The 24732-nt window shown below is 49.6% G+C and overlaps 2 protein-coding genes across 4 annotated transcripts in view; one reads left to right on the top strand and one right to left on the bottom strand.

Moving 5' to 3' along the window:
- Positions 1–19685, bottom strand: part of SGSM1 (small G protein signaling modulator 1) — an 83455-nt gene extending 63770 nt beyond the window's left edge. For all 3 annotated transcript variants that reach the window (XM_039861803.1, XM_039861805.1, XM_039861804.1), the window contains exons 1-2: positions 19591–19685; positions 19459–19502 (exon numbers count right to left, since the gene is read on the bottom strand). In XM_039861803.1, coding sequence (XP_039717737.1) covers positions 19459–19502; positions 19591–19609 — 63 coding nt within the window. In that variant the 5' untranslated portion in view covers positions 19610–19685. The remainder of the gene's footprint in view (positions 1–19458; positions 19503–19590) is intronic.
- PIWIL3 (piwi like RNA-mediated gene silencing 3) overlaps positions 19608–24732 on the top strand; it is a 41119-nt gene continuing 35994 nt past the window's right edge. The window contains exon 1 of the mRNA XM_039861838.1: positions 19608–19679. Coding sequence (XP_039717772.1) covers positions 19608–19679 — 72 coding nt within the window. The remainder of the gene's footprint in view (positions 19680–24732) is intronic.

The raw sequence follows: 24732 nt of genomic DNA, 5'->3' as shown, positions 1-24732 counted from the left end.
TCCGCAATGACTTTCATTGCCATCATCCTCCTGATCCTCATCCCTCTGACTGAGCACTTCTTATGTGCCAGCTGAGTAAACGAATGAATGAATGAATTCTAGGATTACCTGTATATTAACTCGTTATTCCCTCTCCACAGCCCTGTGAGGATAGGTTCTATTTTGATACCTATTTATCAGATGATGAGACTGAGGATCAGAGAGATTAAGTAACAAGCCCAAGGTCACACAGTGAATGCAGGGCAGAAACAGAATCTAAACCCACGCTCTTGACTGCTACTCTAGCAGTTTCGACCAATGGTTATCTCTGAAATAATATAAAATGGTAAATACCAATATATAATACCAATCTATAATATAAATATGATATAAAGTAATATAATAATAATTTCCTATGTGTCCAGCACTCTGCTAAGCATACATGATGTTACAGACTGAACGTTTGCATCCCCATAAAATTTACATGTTGAAGCCCTAACCCCCAACGAGACGGTTTTGGAGGAGGGGCCTCTGGGAGCTAACTTGGTTCAGATGAGGTCATGAAGGCAGAGCTCCTCTGATGGGAGTAGTGTCCTTATCAGGGGAGGGAAGGAGACCAGAGCACAGAGAGAAGGCAGCCGTCCGCAAGCTGAGAAGAGGGCTCTCACCGGGACCCAAAGGGGTCAGCACCTTGACCCGGGACTTCTCAGCCTCTAAACTGTGAGAAATAAATGTCTGTTTGAGCCATCTTCTTCACAATATTCTGTTAGGGCAGTCTGAGCTCAGACACTCAGCCTCCAGGCAGGCACAATCACCCACCCATCTTACAGACAGGAGACTGTGAAGTTCAGAGATGTCCATCACTACCTGCCCAAGGTCATCAGCAAATCTAAGGTCACCCTGCTGAGGTTTATACCCAGGTCAGTCTGAATCCAAGGGGAGTCTCTTCCCACCAGAAAGAGGGGTCAGATGGATTAATGAGGCTCTCGACCTAGTAACAGAGAAGCAACAGCCCCTTCCCTTTCCTCTGCCTCTCCAGAGGCCTAGAGCGGCCCCTAACCACTGGACGTGGCAGATAACCACATGATGTGTTTATTCCTCATCGCAGAGCAAGCGGGATGGGCCTGGGGGCCCATCACTTCTTTGTGTTGCAGGATGGACTGGCCAAGCAAAATGAAGAGAGGTCGGCTGCTAGCAAAACAATGAGTTGTCTCTGTTGGGGTTCTGTATGCTTGATGGATGGCAAGAGGGCTTTTTGGTTTGAAGCTATGAAAGGAAGAATCTGGGGTAAGGGGCGATGGGATGCAGTGATGGGGAGGGCAGGGCAGTGGGGGCCATGAGAAGGCCTCTGACCCCTCCCTGGCTCCTTGGACAGGTTCTGATGATATGGCAGATGCCACAATGCACCACCCAGATCCCATCAGGACTGGAGGCCACTGCTGCTGGGATAGCTGCTGTCCCTTAGGGGACAGGGGTTACCTCGGCTGCAGAGAGAGCCTCCCCCAAGGTCTCACTCCTTCCCAGAGTGGCCACATCCAGTGGCTGATGCATGTGGTGTGTAAAGATCTGGCATCCTGGCCCCGACTCGGGACAACTCTGAAGGGCCATCCCATTGGAATTCCCCAGGGTGCCGGCTGACATGGAGACCACATTATGGCCCAGCTTATCCCTCTGCCCTCTTCCGCTTGCTTCATTTCCCCTGGTGTTGGTCCCAAGAGCACACCCTAATAAATTGCCTGCATGCTCACCTCCATATGAGCATCAGCCACTGCTCAGGGACATGTCTGGACAGCAGGCAACACAGAGAAATTGTAAATGGTGCCAATGGGGTGAACTCAGCTGGGCAGGAGGCCACCCTAACCAGTCTTCAGATACTGAGTACAAAGTGCACAGAGCCAAAGGGAGGGAGTCAGGCAGTCCTGCCCTGGAGAAGCTCCTAGTCCAATGGGCCCCAAGGTAGGACAAGTGAGGAGAGGTGAAGAGCAAGTGCGATGCACCCAGCAGAGCTGCCCCATGCGGGGTCCAGCAGCACCAGCACCAGCCGGGAATGGGTTCAAATAGGAGTGCTCGGGCCTCACCCAGACCTACTCAGTCAGAAACTCTGGGGTGTTTATCAAGCCCTCCAGGCGATTGCAAGCTCACTCGGACAGCAGTAGAGGATTTGAGGGGGAAAAAAAGGAGAGAGAGTGAGGCAGGGAAGGAGGAGGATAAAACAAGTGGCTGTCCCCAAATCCTTAAGAGACACAGCAGTCATAGCTCCTGTCTAGGGACCCTCCCTATTCAGCTAGCCCTTTCCTGTAATTTCTCCCTCCCACCTGTTAGGCTAGGGGAGGTACCACTTCCTGGCCGCCCCCATACCCGTTAATAGCCACGGGGTGCTGCAGCCTTCCTTGTGGTCTCCCAGCATCCTTTCCCTGCCTCAGTCAATAGCCCCTTTATTAAATCCACCTTTAAGTACTCAGTTTGTAGAACCATCTGTTTCCTTTTGGCACCCTGACTGTACACACACATTGTGACAAGGCCAAACTCTGCAGAGTGGAGCAGGTTGTCTGTTTAGTTGTGGATCCTGAAACTCGGAAAGGGCAAACCCTCTCTCGAGGTCACACAGCCGGAAACTTGACTACAGGGAGGAGCCCATGGCTGTCTGGCTCCAGGCCTCTAGTCCTGTGGATGGATCTGGGGTGGGGGCAGGGCGTTAGGGGAAGATGGGAACATAGCACCAAGTAAGGACCCCTCCCCACCTCCGTTGCTCCCAGTAAAGGGCTAGAACTAGAAGTTAATAATGCGCTGACAGCCAGAGGCCAGGAGAGGAAATTAAAAAGGCAATACAAATGGAAGCCTCCCCCAGAAGGTCTCTGAGAGCCCTGCGTAAGGTAGTACTGTTTTAATGCAATAAGGCTGCTGCCCACTCCTGCAAAGGGGCGGGGACATCCCAGGGGACAGACCAGACTTGTTGGCAAAGGAAGAAGGCCAGGTAGCCACAGAAAGCCTCTGAAATTCAGCTCGACCACCTTACACCTCAGACTCTCAGACATTGGCTTGCACTTGGTCCACTTTGGAGGCTAATAGTTTTGAGGGTCCTTAGGGTTGCCTGAGCACAGGGGTAGTGGCAATTTGGCATCCTGGCTCCTTGCAGCCTGTGTGATATTCTAAGCTTTGCCCAGGAATCACACCCCATTAGGGTGCAGAGGCGGTGGCTGTGGCTGGTGCAATTCACAGACCTGCGTTTATATCCCAGCTCGGCCACTCATGTCCCATATGAGGTCAGCCAAGCCGTGCTCCTGCCTCAGTTTCCTCTTCTATAAAGTGGAAACTATCACCTTGCAGGGCTGTGATGAGGATTAAATGTGCTGTTACTTGTGAAAGGGCAGGCCAGCCTAGCTCATAAGTGGAGTTTCATGATGCTAAGAGCTCACTGCTCATCTTTTTTTTGTTTGTTTGTTTTTTGAGCACTCACTATGTTCCAGGGACTGTCTGTAAGCAAAACCTTAATGAGGTAGGTTCCCAAATTATTCTTATTTTGCAGATGGGGAAACTGAGGCACAGGGCAATTATATAACTCATGCAAGGTCATGCAGAAGAGGCAGGATTCAGACCCGGGGCCTTTGTTCTAACAAATACTTTGTCTCACAGAAGCTTGAGGCCATTTTGAACCAAATGCTTTTGTTATTCTCCAGCTTAGAGTAAGAAAGAATGTTTACTGGGCACCTACCACGAACCAGGTGCTTTGTATAGAATAATCGTCACGAGAGCAATAGTTTCATTTTAAAGATGGATAAACTGAGGCTCAGAGAGTTTATGCAGTTTTCCCATAGTACACACAGCCAGGAAAGGGTACAGCCTGGATTTGTCTCATAGCCTGAGCTACAGCTCTGCCTCCAGCCCTGCCCATGTGACTGCCAACCCCATCCTGTGGGGGCCTTTCAAGGACAGGGGGACCTCAAAGGTCAAAGGCTTTTACCCCTCTCCAGCATCCATTCCCAGAAGTCCTCCAACAGCTGCTTGCATTCCTCCAGTATTGGGGAGCTCACTCTTTTTTGAAACCACCTTATTGACTCTGAGGGCAGGATGTCAGGGGGGCAGCTGAGAGGGACTAAGAGCCGGGAATGTGGAGTCACTGACCTGGGGTCAAATCTTTGGCCATTCACTATCCACATGATGTGGGGCCAGTTCCCCCATCTACAAAATGGGGTGGATGATAACAGCACTCCTACCTCACAGGGGTAATGCGAGGCTCGAATAAGATCTTGAAGACAGTACTTGGCACCTAGGAGGAATTCTACAAACAGTAGCGACTCTTGATCTCACAGTGACTATTCAGTTCATGGCCTGGCCCACAGCAGAAGTTCCTGAGTGTTAGATGAATGGGCAGTGACTAAGGGGCCCTTCAGCTCCATTCACCAATCCCAGCTTCTCACCCAGCAGCAAGTCAAGGCCTCTGCCCTTCATCTCAGACCTCTGAGCACCTGCCCACCCAACCTCTAGCCCCACCCTGCAACCCTTCAGAAACCAACCCCACCCTCCCACCATCCCTTGCTCCACCTGCAAATATTTAAACAGCATAAAAGGAGGATTAATCTTAGGAAGGAGTCAGGCAGAGAAATCCTGGCCAATCTGCGAAGCTGTAAAGAGGGCTCCTGGGGCTCCCAGGCCTGCCCTGTCTACTCCCCTCCTCACACCTGCCACCTGCCCACACCCAGGTACCCCCGTGCTGTCCACCTCGAACACTGCCAGGTTCCAAATCTATTTGCTACTCCTCCCTGCCTCCCTACACTGTGCTGTGTTCACTAAGCCCTGAAAGGGAATAATATGGCCTAGTGTTCAGGGCTGTCAGAAGGTTATGGAAAATAGAAGCAGAGGGCCTCATACAGGGCCCAGCCCACATATAAAGGGGGAGTGCTAGTGAACTGAGTAAGAACATGAGCTTGAGAGCCACCAGGCCCAGGGCAAATACCAGCTCTGCCATTAGCTGGGTGACTTTGGGACTCAGTTTCGTCATCTGTGAAATGGGGATGATACCCGTACCACCTCTCAGGGCTACTATGGAAGGATTCTACAAACAAAACACATGAAGAGCTCAAAAAAGGGCAAGGGCTCAGACCACCCTGTGGAAAAAAGAGTGCACTGCTTTTTGCTTTTCCTTAGAACTTAACACAGCCTGACTTTCATTATACACCTGTGCGTTTCTCCATTTTGTGTCTGTCTCTCCCATGAGATCTTAAGGCCCTAGGACAGTGCCTGGGCACATGGAAGGTGCTCAATATTAGTTTGGTGATCACTCCAATTATATTAACACCATTAACACCAGCAGCTGATGCTTATTGAGCTTAGTTCCAGGCAGTGGCCCCAGTCCCGTTGATACCTGTTCTTCTTGGCTGTGTAAGGCTGGGGTCTTTAACCTCTCTCTGTAAAGTGGCAGACAGCAATTCTCTCAGGCTTTGGGGTAGGGCTGCTAGATAAAATCCTGGATGCCCAAGGAAATCTGGATTTTAGATAAATGAGGAATTTCTTTTAGTAGAAGTATGTACCGAATATGCATGGATCTTACTTACATGAAAAGATTATTTGTTGTTTTTCTGAAATTCAAATTTAACCAGGCATTCTGAATTTTTATTTGCTAAGTCTGGCAAATCTATTTTCAGGCCACATACCATCTATGTCGCATAGTCTCTTCTGTTTTTACAACTCTTTAAGAATGTAAAAACCATTCTTAGTTCAGGGGCAGTACACAAACAGGCTGGATTTGGCTCACAGGGCCCACTGGTTTAAAAAAGCGCACAGGCACAGTGTCTGTGGCACATAGTAGGCCTAAATAAACACCACTTGAGCTGCCACCTGCTCCTCAGAGGCCTGCTTCCTCAGTCCTGACTCAGAAAAGAATGTCCCAACCCCACCTGGGATATCAGGTGGTCGGTGCCTGGCAGTACAGGTGGGTGAGTAATGCTGAGTCAGCATTACCCTATGAGATGGAGGCCCCCAGACACTCTGACTCTTACATCCTGAAGGAACTGGAAGTGGAGAGGATGGTTAAATTAGGATGCTTGGAGGGCCTCGGGTGGCTTTAAAAATAACTCTCAGCATGTGGGGAAGGTGGGGAGAAGAGGATGATGACTCAAAGCCCCTTCTACAACCACTGGGGCAAGAGGGGTAAGCTGAGGACAGGCTGTGCCTCTCTGCAGGCAGGCACCCCGGCTGCTGGGAACAAGATCTACACGCGTTAGCAGGCCATCATCTCCAGCCCTGCCTCGGATCACTGACCTTTGGATGCAGGTCTCCCCAAAGATGGTGCCATGGGCTCGCCTCCATGCCTTTGCTCACGTGGTACCTTCTGCCAGGTGCCCCGCTATCCATGTTCCAGCTGGCTAACTGTAACTCAGGCTTCAGCCCAGGTGTCATCTCCTCCTGGGAGCCTTCCTGGACTCTCCATACCTCAAGTGGGAACAACTGAGCCTCTCCATGTTCCACTAACAACTGCCTTCCCTGCATTTAGCGCATGAACTGAAACTGTTCCTCATTCACTCAACATTTATCAGCACCTCCTATGTGTCTGGCACCAGGTGGCAATCACATAGAGTCCCTGTCCTCAGGGAGATCACAGTCCAGTTGTAAAGACATTAAGTAAATCATACAAATGAGTAAGATTTACAAAATGAGACCAGTTCTCTGCAGCAAAAGAGCCTGGTTCTGTGAGAACAAATAACAAAGAAACTGGGTGGATAGAGAGGTCAAGGAGGGCTTCCTGGAGGTGATGCTCAAGATCTCAGGTACAGGTAGAAATGAACTCTCTGGGCCTTGGTTTAATTCTAAAGCAGATGGAAAAACTCTCTCCTGTAACTGCCCCCACAGAGCCGCCTTGGAGCTTAAAGGAAGGAACAGATGTAAGCACAATGTGGCAGGGAAAAGCACTACACGGAAATAGCTGGCGGCTTTTGATTTTTTAATTTGTTATGGGCGAGGCATGCAAGAGGTGAGAGGTGGGATGGGGCTGGAACATGGCTGATGGGAGTTGGGGGAACAGGATTATTTTAGGAAACTCCAAAGCACAGACACAAGCAGACTTTGGGAGGGGGAGCAGAATGGGGAAGGATGGTGCCACCTTGCAAGCTGTGACTGTTTCCATGGTGTGGCCCCAGTTTTTTTCCTGCTGAATCCTCTCTTTTCCCCTTCCCACACCCAGAGCCCTGTTTGCAGGTACCATTCCATCTGTGTACCCACATGATCCCCACCGGCTGGCCTCGCTTGCACTGTCTTGTCTACTTGATACCCCTACCCATCCCTACCTCCATCTCCAGCTCTAGAAAAACCACCCAATCCTCCAGGGCCTGGTGCCATTCTCTCCACTCCCTCTTGAGACCCCCAAAGTTGCTGTGACAGCCCCTCTTCCAAGCTCCTAGAGTAATGCTCACTGCGTAGCTATGAGCATTGGACTCTGAAGTCAAACTTCCAGAATTCGAATCCCAGCTCTTGCACTCAATGATCTTGGGTAAATCATGTTCCTTCTCTAAGCTTCAGCATTTCTATCAGTAAAATGGGTTCTATTAGTATTTGTCTCACAGGTGTATGATAAAACATACACCAAAAGCATTTAACACAATAGCAACCACAAAATAAGTGCTTTATGCGTTTCCTTTACGTAATGACAACCAGCTTTTACTTATAAAGTGTCCAGTGTATACTGGCACCATACTTACAGGCATTATTTCACCTAATCCTCAAGGGTAATTAGGTGAGATGGGCAGTTACCTTCTCCACTTTATAGATGAAGAAACCGAGTCTCGGTAAGGTTAAATGACTTGCCCGAGAGCACACGGCTTGCAAAGGGCAGAGCAGAGATTCAAACCTATGGCTGTTTGCCCTGAAGGGAGCCTGGCACATAAGAGGTTCATTCATTAAGCGGACACCTACAGGTGCTTCCCACAAGCCAAGTGGGAGCTCTGTATACATAAGCCAAATGAATCACAATCGTGCCACATGGTGTCATCACTATTATTTCCACTTTCCCAATGAGGCAGTTGACCTAGGAGGGGCAAAGATCATCCGGCCTGTGAATCAAGGTCTCCTGCTTGGCTGTCTCAGGTTGTGGTGGGGACCCCAGCAGCCAGGTGGCTAATGCACCTGCTCCCTTAACCCAGCAAAGCCAAGTGTCACAGTCACCACCAACTCCTTACTCCTGGAGCCAGGGTCCAGCAGCACCTTCCAGCTTCACCTCTGCCCGGCCCATCATCTTTCATCATCTTTGAGCCACCTCTCCCAGCACACAGGGTACCTCGTAGCTCTTTCTCTGTCACATATCGGTTGCCAAAGGAGAATCATGGTAACAAAAAGGAACATTCAACCTGAAATGCTTATTATGAAGTGAAAGAAGCCAATCTGAAAAGGCTACATACTGTGTGGTTCCAACTATATGACATTCTGGAAGAGGTAAAACTATGGAGACAGCAAAAAAAAGATCAGTGGTTGCCAGGAGTTAGGGGGAGGGAAGGATGAATAGGCGGAGCACAGAGGATTTTTTAGGGCAGTGAAACTGTTCTGTATGATACTACAGTGATGGGTCCCCATCATTATACATTTGTCCAAACTCACAGAATGGATGACAAGAGTGAATCCTAATGTAAATCATGGACTTAGGGTGATAACGATGTGTCAGTGTAGGTTTATCAATTGTAACAAATGTACTACCAGGTGCAGGACGTTGATAGTGGGGAAGAATGTGCGTGTGGGGGCAGGGGATATATGGGAAATCTCTGGAATTTCTCCTCGATTTTTACTGTGAACCTAAAACTGCTCTAAAAATTAGTCTATTAAAAAAAAAAAGAAATGCCCTTTCCTCACTCTGCCACCAATGAAGGATGTCAGCAGGGATCCCGACCCGTCCATAAACAGGCTACGGGCCTCCTTCTAGGTAGGCTCCTCCGTGTCCTGGGGGCCTCCCTGACCTGCCAGGGGCTTTAGGGCCTCTGCAGAGAAGGAGTCTGAAGGTGTCTGTCTGGTGCACAGCAGGAGCTCAGCCACAACTGGAGAATGGTCCAAAGCTTCTTTTTCTGGTCTCGGTCAGTGTTTGCCTGTCTGTCTCTCTCTCTCTGTCTCTCTCTCTGTTTCTCTGTCTCTCTGTCTCTGTCTCTGTCTCTGTCTCTGTCTCTCTCTCTCTCAGTTCCAGGATAGCCAGGACCCACCTTCCCACCCACACACTTCTATCCTGCCCTCCACGTCCACACACAGAGATAAAACGAAGGCAAAATCAACAGCGGTTTCCGTCTGCAGTGGCATCCCTCTGACAGAAGTGAGTGGGGGAGGGGACATCACTGATAAAGCAGTGGCATGTGCATCTTCAGTGTTAGAAAAATGCACCCCTACGGCTTCTCCCTCTTAACCTGCCCTACATGTGGCTGTTGGGCTGTCAGGAGACTGGAACGCCTGTCACTGAGCTGCTGCCAGCCTGGCCCCCGTTAATCATTTACTGACGTGCTATAAATAGGTGCCAGGCATTGTTCCCTAACAGTAAGGGGACCTGCCAACCTGCCACCACCTGGAAGAAGGGAGGTTCTGGAGCTGAGAATGAGATCCCTGAGAACAGGCCTCTGCTGTGGCCCTGTCGGGTGCCTCAAACACCCCTCGACAAGGAGGTTCCCTCAGTGTGATTCCGGACAATTCACCTGGGGGCACTTTGGCAAAAGGTGCTTCTGGCCAACACTCGCACGCACAGTCAGACGACGGGGCTATGAAGAAAATCCCCCGGCCGCCCCCACTCCCGGAGAAAATGACCTGCATGTCTCACCTTCCCAGCCCACGCCCTGGAGACCGGCCAGCTTCCTCCCAGGTGCACTGCCCACTGCGTGTGGCGGCGCCCCTGGCAACTTGCCCGCTTCCACCGACCTACAGGCCTCGTGGGTGAGGACAGCACACAGACTCTCGAGCATGCCTAGATTCTCCGGAAGGCTGCCCAGTCTTTGAGCATCTAGAGAGCTGCATGAAAGTAAGAAATAGAATTCCCAGATGGTTGCTTAAAACACACACAGGGTGAACCAGAAGACGGCCTAACTACCTCTACCCAGCCTCAGGAGGAAAAGCAGTTGACTACTGTGTCTAAGAGCTGGTTAGAAGCCTGGCTCTGCCTGTTACCACCTGTATGACCTTGAGCAAGTCACTGCACTTCCCCTGTGCTTCAATTTACTCACTGGTAAAACGGAATAATAAATAATAAAAATGGAAAAATAAATACCCTCTGAGGGATTTTTTTTAAAGATTAAATATGTTCATGAATGTAAAGCACTTAGCACAATGTCTAGATCGTGATAGAATTTTCTGGAAATTCTCTATCCCTGTGTTGTCCAATACAGTATCACCGGCTACATGTGGCTGTTGAGCACGTGAAAACATGGCTAGTATGACTGAGGAATTTTTAATTTTACTTATTTTATTTTTAATTTTATTTGATTTAAATGGAAGTAGGCATGTGTGACTAGTGGCTCACACTGCACTGTGCAGTTGCATCCCTGTGATAGAGGTGAGTAGGTCTGGAACATAGCAGGTATCCAATAAATGCTAATTATAATGATCATTAGGGGTTACTTTTATTATTAGGGGGCTCGCTGGGTCAGGAATCAGGAGGAACCATGTCGTTTCTGAGAACATTGCTGTACTGAAGTGATCTGTGTGTCTCAGCATCTTGCAGGATGGGTCTGACCCATGTTTGGGTATATGGGTTGTGGACTGCTCACTCCACACAGCAAGTACAAAGCGTCTGTACAATCTCAGGGTTTTGGACACAGCCAGAATAGAAATCTCTGATCCGGCAGACACCTGGCACACTGCAGGTCCCCAGGAAGCGCCTGGGATCACAGCCAGGCACAGAGCACAAGAGTAGATACTTCTACTGTTAGAGGCTGAGCTCCCAAGGCAGGCACCCTCACTCCTTGAAGATGGTGATCTGCGGCTTGTCTGCCTGGTTTCCATGTCTCTGTCTGTTCCCTTCATGTTGACTCTCCTCTGGGTTCTCCTTTGCTCTCCTAGAGCTGACTCCACGCCCACTTCGGGTTGGGCCAATTGGAGTACTCTGTCCCATGGTGACTGGAGCGAAAGCAGCATGTGACCTAGGCTGGTCCTATGAGACCTAATCCTAAGTCTCTTACTAGAACCACTGGGAAAGGGAAGCTTTCTTTGTATTGTGATGCCAAACTGGCAGGTGTGCCCTGAGAGCAGCTGGGCAACACTCTAACTTCCCACAGAGAGAAGCAGAGCGGAAAGCCCAGAGCAAGGCAGCACGGAGAGATGGAGAGACGGGGTCCTAACGGCATTACTGGTACCCCGGATATAGCTGTACCTGAAGCTGGACTCACTCCAAACTTCCCAAACCCTTCAACCAATAAATCCATTATTTAGTCTTTCTTCCTTTTCACCTTATGTTGATATATTGACTCATCGTTCTAGTTAGCATTACAAGGAAGTTATCCAACTGGAACCAGATGGAGCTCGCTACAATATCCTATTCTGCTTCTTAACCTCTCTGAGCTTCAATTTCCTCAGCAGTAAAGAAGAGTTGCTATTTGTACCTACTAATAGGAAAGCTGCTTTGCGGATTATGTGAGATAAAGTAAAGCACTTACAGCAGTGTTTGATAAATGGTAGTTGCTATAATTCTAATTTGTGAATTAAACATAATTTACTAAATAATAATAAAGAAGAATTCATTTAGTGCCCAAGTATCACCAAATCTCTTGAACTCTTAAGACTTCAGTTATCCGATTTTTAAAGGGGGCCTTACTGCGAAATGACCTGTTACTGTTCTTTATAAACGCCCACGATCTGAGTTCCTTTAAGAGTTTGTAAAGAAAAGGCACACAGAGTCTATTCACCTCCTATCTTCTTGTACCACCAAAAGAAATAAATACACGCTGCCTCCACTGCAGTTCAGCACACTTAGCTGCCTCACCCAGGGCCTCCTAGCAGCTACATGGCAGGCGCACAAGGGTTTCTGACCTCCGCAGGCTGAGGGATTACCGCCATGAGGACAATGAGCAACCAGACCCAGAGGGAAGATCCAGTTGCCCACCCAGGATGGCCATGTGGCCAGTCAAGACTCAGCCTTCCTGAATCCCACCACTCAGGGGCTCATGCCTTGGGACCCTGTAAATAACCCTTCCCTGTCTACAGCACTGCTCCTGTGGCCGTTGCAACCCCAGCCTGGGGTTCACCCAGGGAGAGCGACATCTCATGCTGAGAGCACCTGCCAGTTCAGATGGGACCAGAAAGGGAGGCAAAATGTCCTTCTGAGACCAACTCTATCTCGTTCCTAACTGTGCCTGGTCTCTCTGTAAAAACTGTTCGATGCCTGCCTGGCAGGAGTGGTCTAACAGTGTTGAGCGTGGTAGGTGATGCCCTTACCACTGAAGCCAGAGAGGTTCATGCAGCTACTAAATGGCATGGCTGCAAGTGGAACTCAGGACTGTCCAGTTCCTAAGACTGGCCCTTCCCCTACTCCACACCCTCTCTGCAGAGCTCATGACCACGTGTGGGTCACTGAGGTGGGCCCCAGAAGGATGAAGAACAGGGTTCTGGAGCCAGATACCCAAGCGGACAACCTCCGTGACCTTAGGCAAGTGACTTGCCATCTCTGTGCCTCAATTTCCTTAACGTTAAGGGAGAGAGTTTATCCACTTCCCTGGGCACCGAGGTACTTAAATGAGGTCATCTGTGTAAAATGTTCAGTAAATGATGTTTAAAAAAAACAACTGTATCCCATTCAAATGGCTTTAGTTGAGCCCTTGTTTTGCTTGAGTGAAGGCTCCCAAAATGTCTTATCAGCTATTGAGTTTTAATAAGTCTTAAACACAGACTTGGCGAATTCAGAGGAGAGAAAACATCGGGAGACTTGGCTCTCAGAGAGTGTTGTTGTCCAAGATAGATGACTTGAGGTTCTTAGAATCCCAGAGCCGTCCAACCTCGTCCACACAGAAAGCAAGAGAACGAGAAAGGGAGAAGACACCTGCCAGGAGGCCCAGGCAGTCAGGGCAGCGTTGGGACAAGGACCCAGGTGTCCTCATTTCCCATGCTGGGGACCTGCAGCCCTGGGTGGGCCCACTGGGTGACAAAAATGCCCTTTCCTATCTGCCAACCAGCAACGAATGCTACCATCCTCTCCCGAAACCCCTCATGGGGTCCTAGCAGGGGAGACTCAGCCAGACTGCACAGGAGACATAACTAAGCAAGAACACCAGGGCCCACGTTGCCACCCTCATCACATGGTACAAGGGGGCTGAAGCCCAAGCCATCACTATCAGAAGCTTCCGGAAGCCTGACTGCCAGAGACCAGAAAAAAGCATTGAAACGCACCGACGGATATGGCTGCATTATTCATGAGAATTTCTGTTGTCATAAGCCTGAAAGCACGACACATAAGAAACTATTCGAGTCAACCCAGCATCAGAGAGCCCCAAAATAGCCCACCCAGAATTCTGGATTCATTCTGCAAGCATTGTTGGAACCCCTACTTGGCAGAGCAGGGGAATAGAGGGAGGGCTGTGATTTTTCAGCCCAAGAACTGAAAGCTCAGAGAAGATAGAAGTTTCTTTCTCGCCTAACGACTTTGCCCCTACCCCTAACTTAGCACCTATATCTACTGCTTGCCCTGCGGCCTGAGCACTGCACCACATATGTGAGTTCATGTCCCCCTTGCTCAAAACCCTCTCACAGCTCCCATGTCACTCAGAGTAAAAGCCAAAGTTTGAGAGGGATGATCAGCTTCCTGTTCCTTCTCTGACCTCATCTTCTCTCCTCCATTCTTGTTCCCTTCCATTCAGCCTCACTGGCCTCCTACTATTCACCGTTCCCTACTCAATGCTTTTGCACATGCTGTTCCCTCTGTCAGGAACACCCTTCCTGCAGGCGCCTGCACGGTCCCTCTTTTCCTTCATGTCTCTACTCAAATGTACCCCATCAGAGAGGTCATCGCTGACCACCCCTCTGGAAAGCCCTTCCCACCACTCTCCAGCTTCATTTTCTTCCCCTTCCAGCTTCATTTTCTTCACAGCATTTGTCACTTCTCCTATGTTATTTACTGCTTCTCTCTCTCATAACTCGATCGTATGCTTCATGAGGGCATGTGAGTAGGGATGTTGCTTTGCTAAATTCTCAATCTGCACTTCCCAGAACAGTGTCTGGCACATAAATGCTCAAGAAATATCCGTGGAAGGAAGGAAAAATGGTATGAATGGAGGGAGGGAGAGAGGGCAAGAGGAGAAGGGGGAAAGAAGGGAAAAAGGGAGGTTTTCTTCCAAGAACTGTCAGAAAGCATCCATCCTGGCCCCTGCTATCGGCTGACTTCATGAATTACAACTGCAAAGAAGACCCTCCTTGCTCATAAATTCCTACCGTGCCCACTGCCTGATGGAGCAGCCTGGCGTGCGCAGCCCTGCGCCAGCTAGAACTGATGGAATTGTCCTGCTTCGTCTCTTTCCCTGCACACAGCTGACCCCAAGCCATGTTTCCAGGGACTCTGCTGAAGCTCATGGCTCCCCACCTCTGCCCTCTGTGAATCTCAGTGAATTGGGGTCATGAGGCCATCTTCAGACCCTGACCAAGTGGGACAGGAATCCTGGCTTCTCCAAGGACTGCCTGTGTGACCTTTCAGCGAGCTGCTTAACGTCCCTGTGCCTCGGGTTCCTTATAGAACAAGTGAAGGAGATCACTATTCTCCCCCTTAGCGCTGTCCTGAGGAGCGGAAGAGGTGACCCTCGCGGAGCACTCGGGACCGTGCCCAGCACAGAGGCTTCTCAGCCTCAACCGCAGGGCCATTACAGGCTGGACCCTTCTTTGTGGTGGGACCTGTCCTGTGCATTGCAGGAGCTTGAGTGGCATCCTTGGCCTATTTCCACTAGACGCCAGTAGCAACCCCAGTTGTGACTATTAAAAATGTCTGCAGACATTGCCAAATGAACCCTGGCGCAGGGCTGTTAGATTTACCAATACCGACTGAAACTAAAAAATTACTCATTATCTGAAATTCAAATTTGTGTGACCTGTATGTCACTGGGTTAGAGTGGAACCACCTCAGGGTCCCAGAAGTAAGTCAGTCTTTTCTCTCACCTTTCTCCACCCTCCTCAGCATCCCCCACCCACCTCCCCATGCCATCGCCCCCCACGCAGCACCTGGGGGGCTTAGCTCTCCAAACATGCCCAGCTCAGCACGTGAGATCAGCTCTTTCACAGCCTTTCCACCGGTTTTAGTCTGCAGAGCCTAAGTGGCTTCCTCTCCAGCGCCTGCTTCATCCCCCAGCCTCCTTCCTGGGGTCTGCCCTCCTGCCCTCAAGCCCCCTCCCCTTTCCCCCGCCTTCTACCCTTGAAATAAGAGGCCTCTCAGGCCCAGCCTGGAGGCAGGAAAAACAAGGCAGTTAGTCACTTTGCTTCTGTTATCAACTAGGAGTCATGTGGCTGGCTCCTTTAATGGCAATCGTCATGGCAACGGGAAGCCAGTCCCTGCTCTCTCTGGGAACCAAAACAAAATTAAGGCAGGGAGGGAAAAGACAGGGAGGGTGAAGCAAGCCAGGAAGGAGCCAGGGTAGAGCTGGTTGGATTTAACTGGAGGAAATCAGCTGAAGCTTCCTTTGGTGGCACTGGGGAGACAGAATAAGATGCCTGCCCTGGAGAAGCTCAAGCTAACATGGTAGATGTTTTCACATGTTTGATACTGACAGCTGAGTAAGTTTCATCCCCATTATGAATAAACTGAAACCCAGACACTTGTGAAGGTAAAGGCAGATGCTTGTCCAAGGTTGTGCCACTTACAAGCCATCAATTTCAGCTCCACCTTCTTTCCATGTTCCTCAAGTCCTCTCCACTCCTTCCTCCTTCCTTTCCTAATAGGACCAGGTGCTCTGCACCCAGTGCCTCCAGCACTGTTCTCCTTTCTCTCTGCCTTGCAGCCCCTTCCACGTCCTCCCATTCTTCGAATTTACGGTGCACCCTCCAAAAGTTTTTGCACATGTGTTCCCTCTGCCAGGAATGGCTTTCCTCTGTCCCTCTACCTCATACTCAATCTTGATATAGCTTCGCAAACATCACTTCCTCTGGGAAACCTTCCTGGGCCCTGGGTGAGGTCACTTCTCTCTCTTATGTGTTCTTGTGGCTCCAAGAGCCTCTCCTTCAGACCTCAGTGCACAGCCTGTAATTATCTTTTAATTACAGCCGGAATGTCTGTCGGGCTCTGTCTACTGCACTGGAATGGCAGGCCAAAGAGGGCAGGGCCTATCTTGGTCACTGCTCTAGCCACAGAGCCCAGCCCAGGGTCTGGCATGCAGATGCCCCTCAGTCAATAAACACAGCTGCAACTGAACCCAGCGCCAACTGAGCCCAAAGCTCCTTCTTGACTGCTTCACGGTGCTGGGTCACATGGGTTCTCCAAGTCAGCACAGGACAGAGCTTCCAGCCTCACAGGCCCTGCTGGCCCCCGTGGCTGGCTTCGTGGCTTCGGAGGCTAAGGCAAAGCTTGCAGATGCACCTGGCTTATCTACAGAAACTAATTAAGCAGCCTCTTCCAGAAAGAAGTATGGAAGGTGCCTCTGGGCAAGGCTGTGACAAGCAGGGATGTGGCTCCTCTGAACCCAGACAATGGGTAGAAGAAAGACTTGATTCGACTCCCAGATGTTTAGGCAAAGAGCGTCCCTTCAGCATTCCACTGGACACTGGCTCTCATGCTGGGGGAGATGCTCCTCAAAGAGGTAGACAGAGGACAGAAAGGAGCGAGGTCTGCTCTAGGGAGGGTGGTGTGTGTGTGTGTGGGGGGAATTGGCTTGTTGCCATGCCCTTAGGGACATCCATGCTGAATAGGGGTCTCACAGACAAAACACTTGAACCTGTTCCCCCTCACTCGTCTGTGCCCTTGAAACATCACTTACTCTCTCTCGGCCAGTTTTCTCATCTGTACATAGAAATGAGAGCACCCATGCATGACAAGATTGTGGCACTGTGTAGACGTAGATGGGTGTTTGGGATGTAGGGGGCAAAAACACGGCTCTGATGTCAGGAAGACCTGGGGGGTAAGTCTCCAGCTTGGTCCCTTCTTGGCTGTATGCTCTTGAGCAACTCACTCTTCCTCTATAAGCCTCAGTTTCCTTGTCTGTAAATGTCACCTCATAAAGTTTCTGTGCACACAGGGCAGGGCGCAGAGCAGCCTCCAGTAAATGGAAGCTTTATGACTAAAATGATGTGCCCCGAGAAATGCAGAATTTATAAACAGCCACCAACTCTGTTAAGTCCTGCCCTCTGAGTGCCGATCTGGGGTCAAGGGGTGCTTGAGGCCCTTTGTCCAAACTTGCAGGGTTCTGACCCTGCTGCCCGCAAGCACCAAGCAGAAGGCCAAAAGGTCACTCTGATCAAGAGATGGCATCGAGCCAGGCGGAAAGCTCATTCTGAGCGCCAGACTCAGGTGCTCCCAGGAGAGAGAATGCAGGCACAGACAGCTGGCTGCGAGGGGCAAAGTGCCCCCCATGGCCTGGCCAATAACCCAAACTAGACTAACATGGATGGGGCCTCCAAGAACACTAGACTCATGACTCCTCCAGATGGGGAAACTAAGTCCTGAGAGAGGCAAGGACGGAGCTGGTGCCAGAGCTAGGACTGTGGCACCAGAGCTAGGACTGTGGCACCAGCTGGAGCCCTGTCCAGAGGCGGGAAGCACTGCCCTCCCCAGATGCCTTAGTGACATGCTCTTCTGCCTGCAGCCTCCCTACCAATGGCACCAGATGACCATTTTCTCAAAAACACAGACATTCCCGGTAAAAACATCTGGGGAGTACATCTTACCTCTAGGTTTGGTTAAACAACAAACAGAGAGATTGCAGGTTTTTAACCTGAAGGCTTTTAGGCAGAGGTCTATACACACCCTCCCCCGAAACAGTCATCCGAATACATGGATCTGTAGGTTTTATTGGAAAGAGGGTCTAGACAGAGCTTTGTTCAGGTCCCTACAGGGGTCTCTATAAGGCCTGAGATAAAAAGCTCTGGGCCTTTCTGATGGAGTCCACGTATCCTCTAAGTCTTCTTGTTCAGAAAGGCCAGAATGTACAAGCAGCCCTGGAGCTGACACTTGAAACAACACGGGATGTTCCACACATAGAGACATATACCCAGGCTACCTGAGGAGGAGGGGCAGCAACAGGTCCCTGCCTGAAGGCTGCCTTTGGAGGCTGTCTACTATCAGCGAGGAGGGGCTTCTTGGTGCTCAGCATTAATACCCCCAATATACACAGAGGCACGGGTATCAGGCCAGTTCCCAAGGTCTGTGGCCATTCATGGTCTCAAGCTATGGACTCAAGATACACCTGCGATGCCAGCTCGGCAGCAATGGCTCCCAGACTGAAGGATGTGGGTGACACAGGGAGGGTGACACATATACAGTCACAGCCTCACTCATTCACACACAGACTCATGCACCACATCGCAGGTCACGCACACACGGATAAACATACACACACAGAGTCACGGCCTGACTCATTCACAGATTCCTGCACCACAGATGCACATCATACTCACAAAAACAGATAAAGACACAGATACATGTACATACAATACATAAAGATACACGGATATCTCCAGATGCACATTCTCAGATACACTCACAGCTACATGTCCTCATCCACAGAGCCATGTACATGCATGTACACACGCGCGCACACACACACACACACACACACAGAGTCCAGGCATCTAAATGCTTCTCCAGAAACTGATCACTAGAGATCAGTCCACCTCTGCAAGAAGTAATGGGTTATTAACTCTAAAGGCTAGACTGGTCTCCTGGCTGACCCCAGGGAGAGTGAGGGGCAGAGGAGTAGCTGAACCCAGTCTGATTCTCACTCTCCTGCTTGAGTGGGGTGGGGTGTGGGGTGAGAGGCCCCTGTCCACCAGGAGGGTGCAGGCACATGCCCACAAATGGAGTAATCTGATTTCCAGGGATTCTCAGGGAGAAAGACTCCTGGTTCCTGGGGTGGCTCCAAGTACTGAGAATTGGGTGTGTGTAGGGGGCGCTTTATTTTCCCAAAGAGAATCTTCTCCCTTTTCTGAAGTACAGTCCTTCTGTAACCCCATTCAACTACGCCTCTCCCCGCGCTCCTCCCCCTGCCCACACACCGTTAGTCTCCCAGGTGCTTGCATCTCAGGAGACCAGCTCCACGAGATGGAGGTCCACCTAGACTCATGCAGGTGTGTACCCCACACCTGGAGGGTCTGACGTTGCATGGGCCGATGCAGAAAAGTATCCAGAACCCCTCCCCCCCTCCCCCCCCAATCACCTGCTGCCAGCGCTGCGGGAGGTTATCTACCTGGTGAGCCCCACAACCGAGGTGGTCGCTCCGCCATCAGTGGCCATCCCACTCCCCTCCTCCATTCCCCACTTCTCTGCCAGAGCCAGCCCCCCTCCTTTCAATTTCTTTCTGGGAGGTTCTGCCTCGCTTCCCGGAGGGCCGCGTCCCCCGCCCCGCCCCCTACCTCCTTCTTGACTGTGCGCAACAGCCTCTGCCGGGTCTCCGCCTCTGTGGGACAAGACAGGAAGGCGGCCGGTTAGCCGAGGGCTGGGGCCGGGCTGCCCTCCCGCCGCACCTGCGCCCCGCGCCCTCTCACCCGCGGAGCCTGAAGCCATGGCTGGGGGCGCGGCGTCCGAGTCCCTGACGGCTGCGCTCCTGGACGCTCAGCTCTGGGCTGCGGCCGCGGTGAGGCGGAGCCGGGAGCCGAGTGACGTCAGGAGCCGCCGCGCATGCGGCCCCGCCCCTCCGGAAAGCCGCTGCTGGGCCGCCCAGGTGCCTCACTGGAGTTTCTCCCGCCAGACGCACAGCCTTGCTCCTGCACCTGCAGGGCCCGCACCTCCCAGATGCCCCCCCGCCCAATGTCCCATGTCCTACCCCCTTATATGAGGCAGAGAAGCAGAGCGCATCATTTATTCAGTGTCTGCTATGTGCCAGGCTCGAGGAAGTGGCCCGAGATGGTGGCACACTGTTTTCTCATCTTTGAAACAGGTATACTATGGTTACCAGATGGGAATGAGATGAGACTTAAATGAGATATTGTGTAAAGCGCTTACCACAAACCCAGAAAAAAAGGCCAGCACTCATAAATGGTTACTGCCGCTGCATTTTTAATTATTATTACCGTTCTTATTGTAATTATCGCTGAGAGTCTTACAAGACATATTGGCTCTCCATCCAGGAAAGGCCAGGCCTTAAGGGGCTCCCTCCCTCAGACATGCAGCTCATTGGGAGAGTGGGGTCCTCCCAGTGGGAGTCACCTGTCAGCCAGGACCTCCAGGGCTGGGCAGGCAATGGGCTCTACAGAGGAAGGCATGTCCCACCACATTTCTGACTCTATCTTCCCCAAATGAAACTCAAGTCAAGAAATATTTATTAAGTACCTACTATGTGCCAGGTTACCGTGCTGGGGATACTGAAGTGAGCCAGGCAGACAAAAAGCCCTGCTCTGTGGAGCTTAAGAGATAGATAACAAAATAAATAAGTGAATGATATAGTAAGTCAGAAGATTCTGGAGAAAAATAAACTAGGCGAGGGGTCAGACAGGGTGGGTCCAGATTGGTGGGGTTTATATTTTGAGGTAGGGTGGTTGAGAGAGGCCCCACTGAGAAGATGACATTTGGGCAAAGAGGAAAAGGGGTAGGCTGTGGGGGTTTCTGGGTGAAGAGCATTCCAGACAAAGGGAACAACAAGTGTAAAGGCCCTGGGGTGGGAACGTGCCCACTGAGTGTGACAAATAGCAAGGAGGCCAGTGGTGTTGGAGTGACATGAGCAAGGAGGACAGTGGTCAGCCAAGGTTCTGTAAGGCCTGGGAGTCTACTTTAAGGATTCGCCATCCAGTCCCCCAAAGCCCCCCAGTATTCGGTCCTCCTTTCGGAAAGACTGAGGACAACTCATAGTGTTCTCTCTCTCTGCAGCAGTGGATCCAAAGCTCCTTCTTTCCAGTTGTCAGTGTCAGGGGTCTTTGGCCATAAGCTATGGAAGCCAACTTTGGCTAATTCAGACAAAAGGAATAAACTAGAAGGCTAAAGGGCATTCCTAGAATCTATGGGAACCTGGAGAACTGGTAAATGGTACAAAACCAAGGCAGCTCTGGAAACCCAGAAAGGGTGATTCTTGGGAATAGCCACCTGGCAATGACAGGTGGTTAGGGCACCACCACTCAGGTGAAAGGCACTCTATCTGTTTGAGGTTCCCATTTCAGAGAGGGAGCATCCAGTTGGCTTGGCCTGGGACACACCTGCCTCTTGCTGGGGGACGGCAGTCCCAATTATAACCCTACCACCCTATTAGCTCTAGTGAGGGTGTGGTGAGTCCCCCAGGAGCCCAGAAAATGTGAAATGGTTGCTTGATAGCAAAATGAAACCAAACAAAAAACCGTATATTATAACCAAATATTGAGGACCTACCCAGCTACTATGCTAAGGGCTTTGGGCTTTGCTTGCATGATCTTATTGACTCCGCCCCCCACACCCCAAGATATTTTTGTGATTGAGAAGGCCAAGCCTAAAGAGGATTTTGTCCAAGCTCACATGAACAGCAGTCAGAATTCTAACCTGCAGGATACAAGAGATTGATCCAGTGGTTCTCCATCTTGACCACACCCCTAAGGTAACTGGTGCTCTTTTAAAAAGTCAGGTGCCTAAGCCTCACTCTAGGGAGCCATTTTTCAAAACCCACATCTTTCCTTTCCTTGGCAAGCACTGTGCCTGGGAAGTTGACCTGTGCGGATCCTGCCTTGAAAACCTGGAGCTTTTCTTTCAAGATAAAGGACTCAATGATATTTGGTTTAATAGCAACAGGAAGGTGGATATGGATGGGACCATGGCTTGCTTCTGTATCTGGAGCTTGGCTTTCTCTGCTGCAATTGGATCATTAACCAATTGGGCACTGTCACATAAGATCGGCTTGGAAAGATTTGGACTCTCCCTGAGGTCAGAGCAGGAAAACTTTCCTGGGTTTCAAAGCCTTCCCCAGGGTCTGAGAGTTCCATCATCTGACCTAGGCTATTACTCCTCATACCCGCGCCGCTAACCAATAGCGGAGCCGCCAGAAACAGTGAGAAAAGAATTTCTCCTGTAATGTCCCTTCAGCGCCCTCTACTGACATAGCTCAGCATCGTGCTCAGTATAAAAGAAAAACGCTTACAAAGTGAGGCTTATTGTGCAGAAGAAGCGAGGCTTAAAGACCGAATTTGAAGTTGAGAAGCAATACATTGATAACTGGCACAATGCATGACCTCAGCTGATATATTATATCAATTCATAATATAATAACAATGATAATAATGGCTATAATTTATTGAGCACTTAAATGTCTGGCACTGTGCTATGAATTTCCCACATATTCTCTCACGTAATTCACCAAACGACCCCATCGTATAGGTGCCTCCCATTATTTATATTTCATATGAAGGCCAAGAGAAGTAAAATAGCTTAACCTAAGACATGTAGTTAGAAGATAAAGAAGCCTGGATTCAAACCAAAGCACCCTTAACCAACTTCCTATACAGAGAAATGCTAGTTAACATTGTTTTGCGTGCCCTGTGAAGCAGATGCCCCTCATTGCTCTGATGATTCATTTTCTGTGTCAACTTGACTGGGCCACAGGGGGGTCTGTAAGGGTGTTTCTGGATGAGATTAAATTTGAATAAAGCAGATTGTCCTCCTTAACATGGACAAGCCTCATCTAATCAATTGATGACCTGAATAGAACAAAGAAGGCTGAGTAAGAGCCTGACTGCATGAGCTCATGTTCAGCTTAAGGGGCAATAGGTGGTCACACCCTTGCCCTCTCAATGACCTCCTCCAACAAAGTCTTGGCCTGAAGTGGGTTCCATGGTTGTTTTTAATGAAAGGAGTGCTGGACAATCGACTGTCTGCCAAAGGGGAAGATTTCACTGGTTAGATTTAATCATTCTCTGTTCACTAGGTGAAGGTAGCCTACCTCTGCATAAAATGCAGATATGAAAATTTGGGGAACACCCAGAGATCTCATGCCAGTCCAGGCACCTAATTCATTAACACTGACTCTCCTGGGGCTCCTACTAGTGACTTACAGACATCCGACATTGCCTATATCCCCAGATGGAGCCCATGACATTGCCTGCTTCCCCAGAAAAGTCAACACAGCAGACAGTGAATGGTGACTGTAGCCACAGGTAAGTTTACAAGCCTCCTCTTCAGGAACATCCAGGTATTGGAGCATGGAGCTTTTTACAAGATGGTTGAAGATGCTGTGTGAGCAGATGAGGGAGAGAGTAGTAATGGTGGGTTAATGTGAATGTCATTTCTCAGGCTGCTGCCCTGGTGCCATCTGAGTCAGGATATGTAGGATCTGTGGCCCCCGAGGTCGCGAAGCCATGGAGTGAGGCATGAAGGCGGGAGGCTCCAAAGAATTTTAAGAGAAGACTGACAGTTCCATTTGATAGACGGTGCTGATGGGTAGCAGGTTGATGGATGAAATGACCTCACCGTAATTAATTTTCAAGTCTAAAATTGAGGCAAAAATAAATCTCACTTTTCCTGTAGATAGATAATAACAGCAAATCTTACCTTTACTTGGTTTCTCTTAGATAAGGCTGGATTTTTTTCTGATTTTTCTCAGGTAAGTTTCACTCATTTGTTTGAGTCTTTTTTGAGAGCACACCATGTTCTCAGCATCAGGGATATGGTATAAATAAGTCATGACATTTTTCTTATGGAGTTAACATTTGAGCTATGGGAGACAGACAATAAGCAAGTGATAAAATCAATAAAATATGAGATTGTGTTTAATGCTATGAAGCATGCACACTGGTTGGAGTGATAGTGAGTGTCCATGGGGTGGGGACCCCAAGGAAATGAGAAGGAGCCTGTCAGGCTTATGGAAGAGTGTTTGAGGAGGTGACAGCATGGCTGAGACATGAATGGAGAGGGTGACAGTCAGGCCAAGAGTTGGGAGAAGCTCATTTCAGGCACATGGAAGAACAGTTGTCTGGGCGTACTCATTCCTGGGACGGGAATGAGTACGCCTAGACAAAGAAGAGAAAGGATGCAGTGGAGACAAACACAGTGAGTGCTAATGCCCCTCCAGTCTATAACTCCCTAAAGGAAACCAGAAGAGTCTTGATTTCCTTCTCACATCCTCATCCCAGATTCTAGCTTTTTAAAAAATTTATTGTGGTAACATTCATGTAACATTAACCATTTTAAAATGAACAATTCAGTATAATTTAGTACATTCACGATATGTGAAATTTTCACCACTCTCTACTTCCAGAACATTTTCTCACCTCAAAAGGAAACTGTACTCTTTAATCAGTTATTCCCCATTCTACCCTCCCACAATCCAGATTCCGGCAACCACTAATCTGCTCTCTGTCTCTATGAGTTTGCCTATTCTGGACATTCCACATAAATGGAATAATATAATGTGTAGCCTTCATGTCTGGCTGCCTTCGCATACCATAATATTTTTGAGATTCATCTATGTTATAGCATGTATCAGTACTTCACTCCTTGTTATGGCTGAATAATAGTCCATTGTAAGGAGATACCACTTTGTTCATCCACTCTTCAACTGATTGGCTGTTGTGAATAGTGCTGCTGTGTACATTTGTGCAAAAGTTCTTTTGTGAACATATATTTTTATTTAAGTTGAGTATATACCTAGGAGTGGAATTACTGGGTGCCATAGTCTGAATGTCCCCCCTCCCCAATTTATATGTTGATACCTAATCCCCAATGTAATAGTATTTGGA

The sequence above is a fragment of the Pteropus medius genome, unplaced genomic scaffold (assembly GCF_902729225.1).
Source record: "Pteropus medius unplaced genomic scaffold, Ma_sr-lr_union100, whole genome shotgun sequence".
In the NCBI taxonomy this organism is placed as follows: domain Eukaryota; kingdom Metazoa; phylum Chordata; class Mammalia; order Chiroptera; family Pteropodidae; genus Pteropus; species Pteropus medius.
Note: the sequence above shows the minus strand (reverse complement) of the source record. Positions and strands in the feature narration are given on the sequence as shown.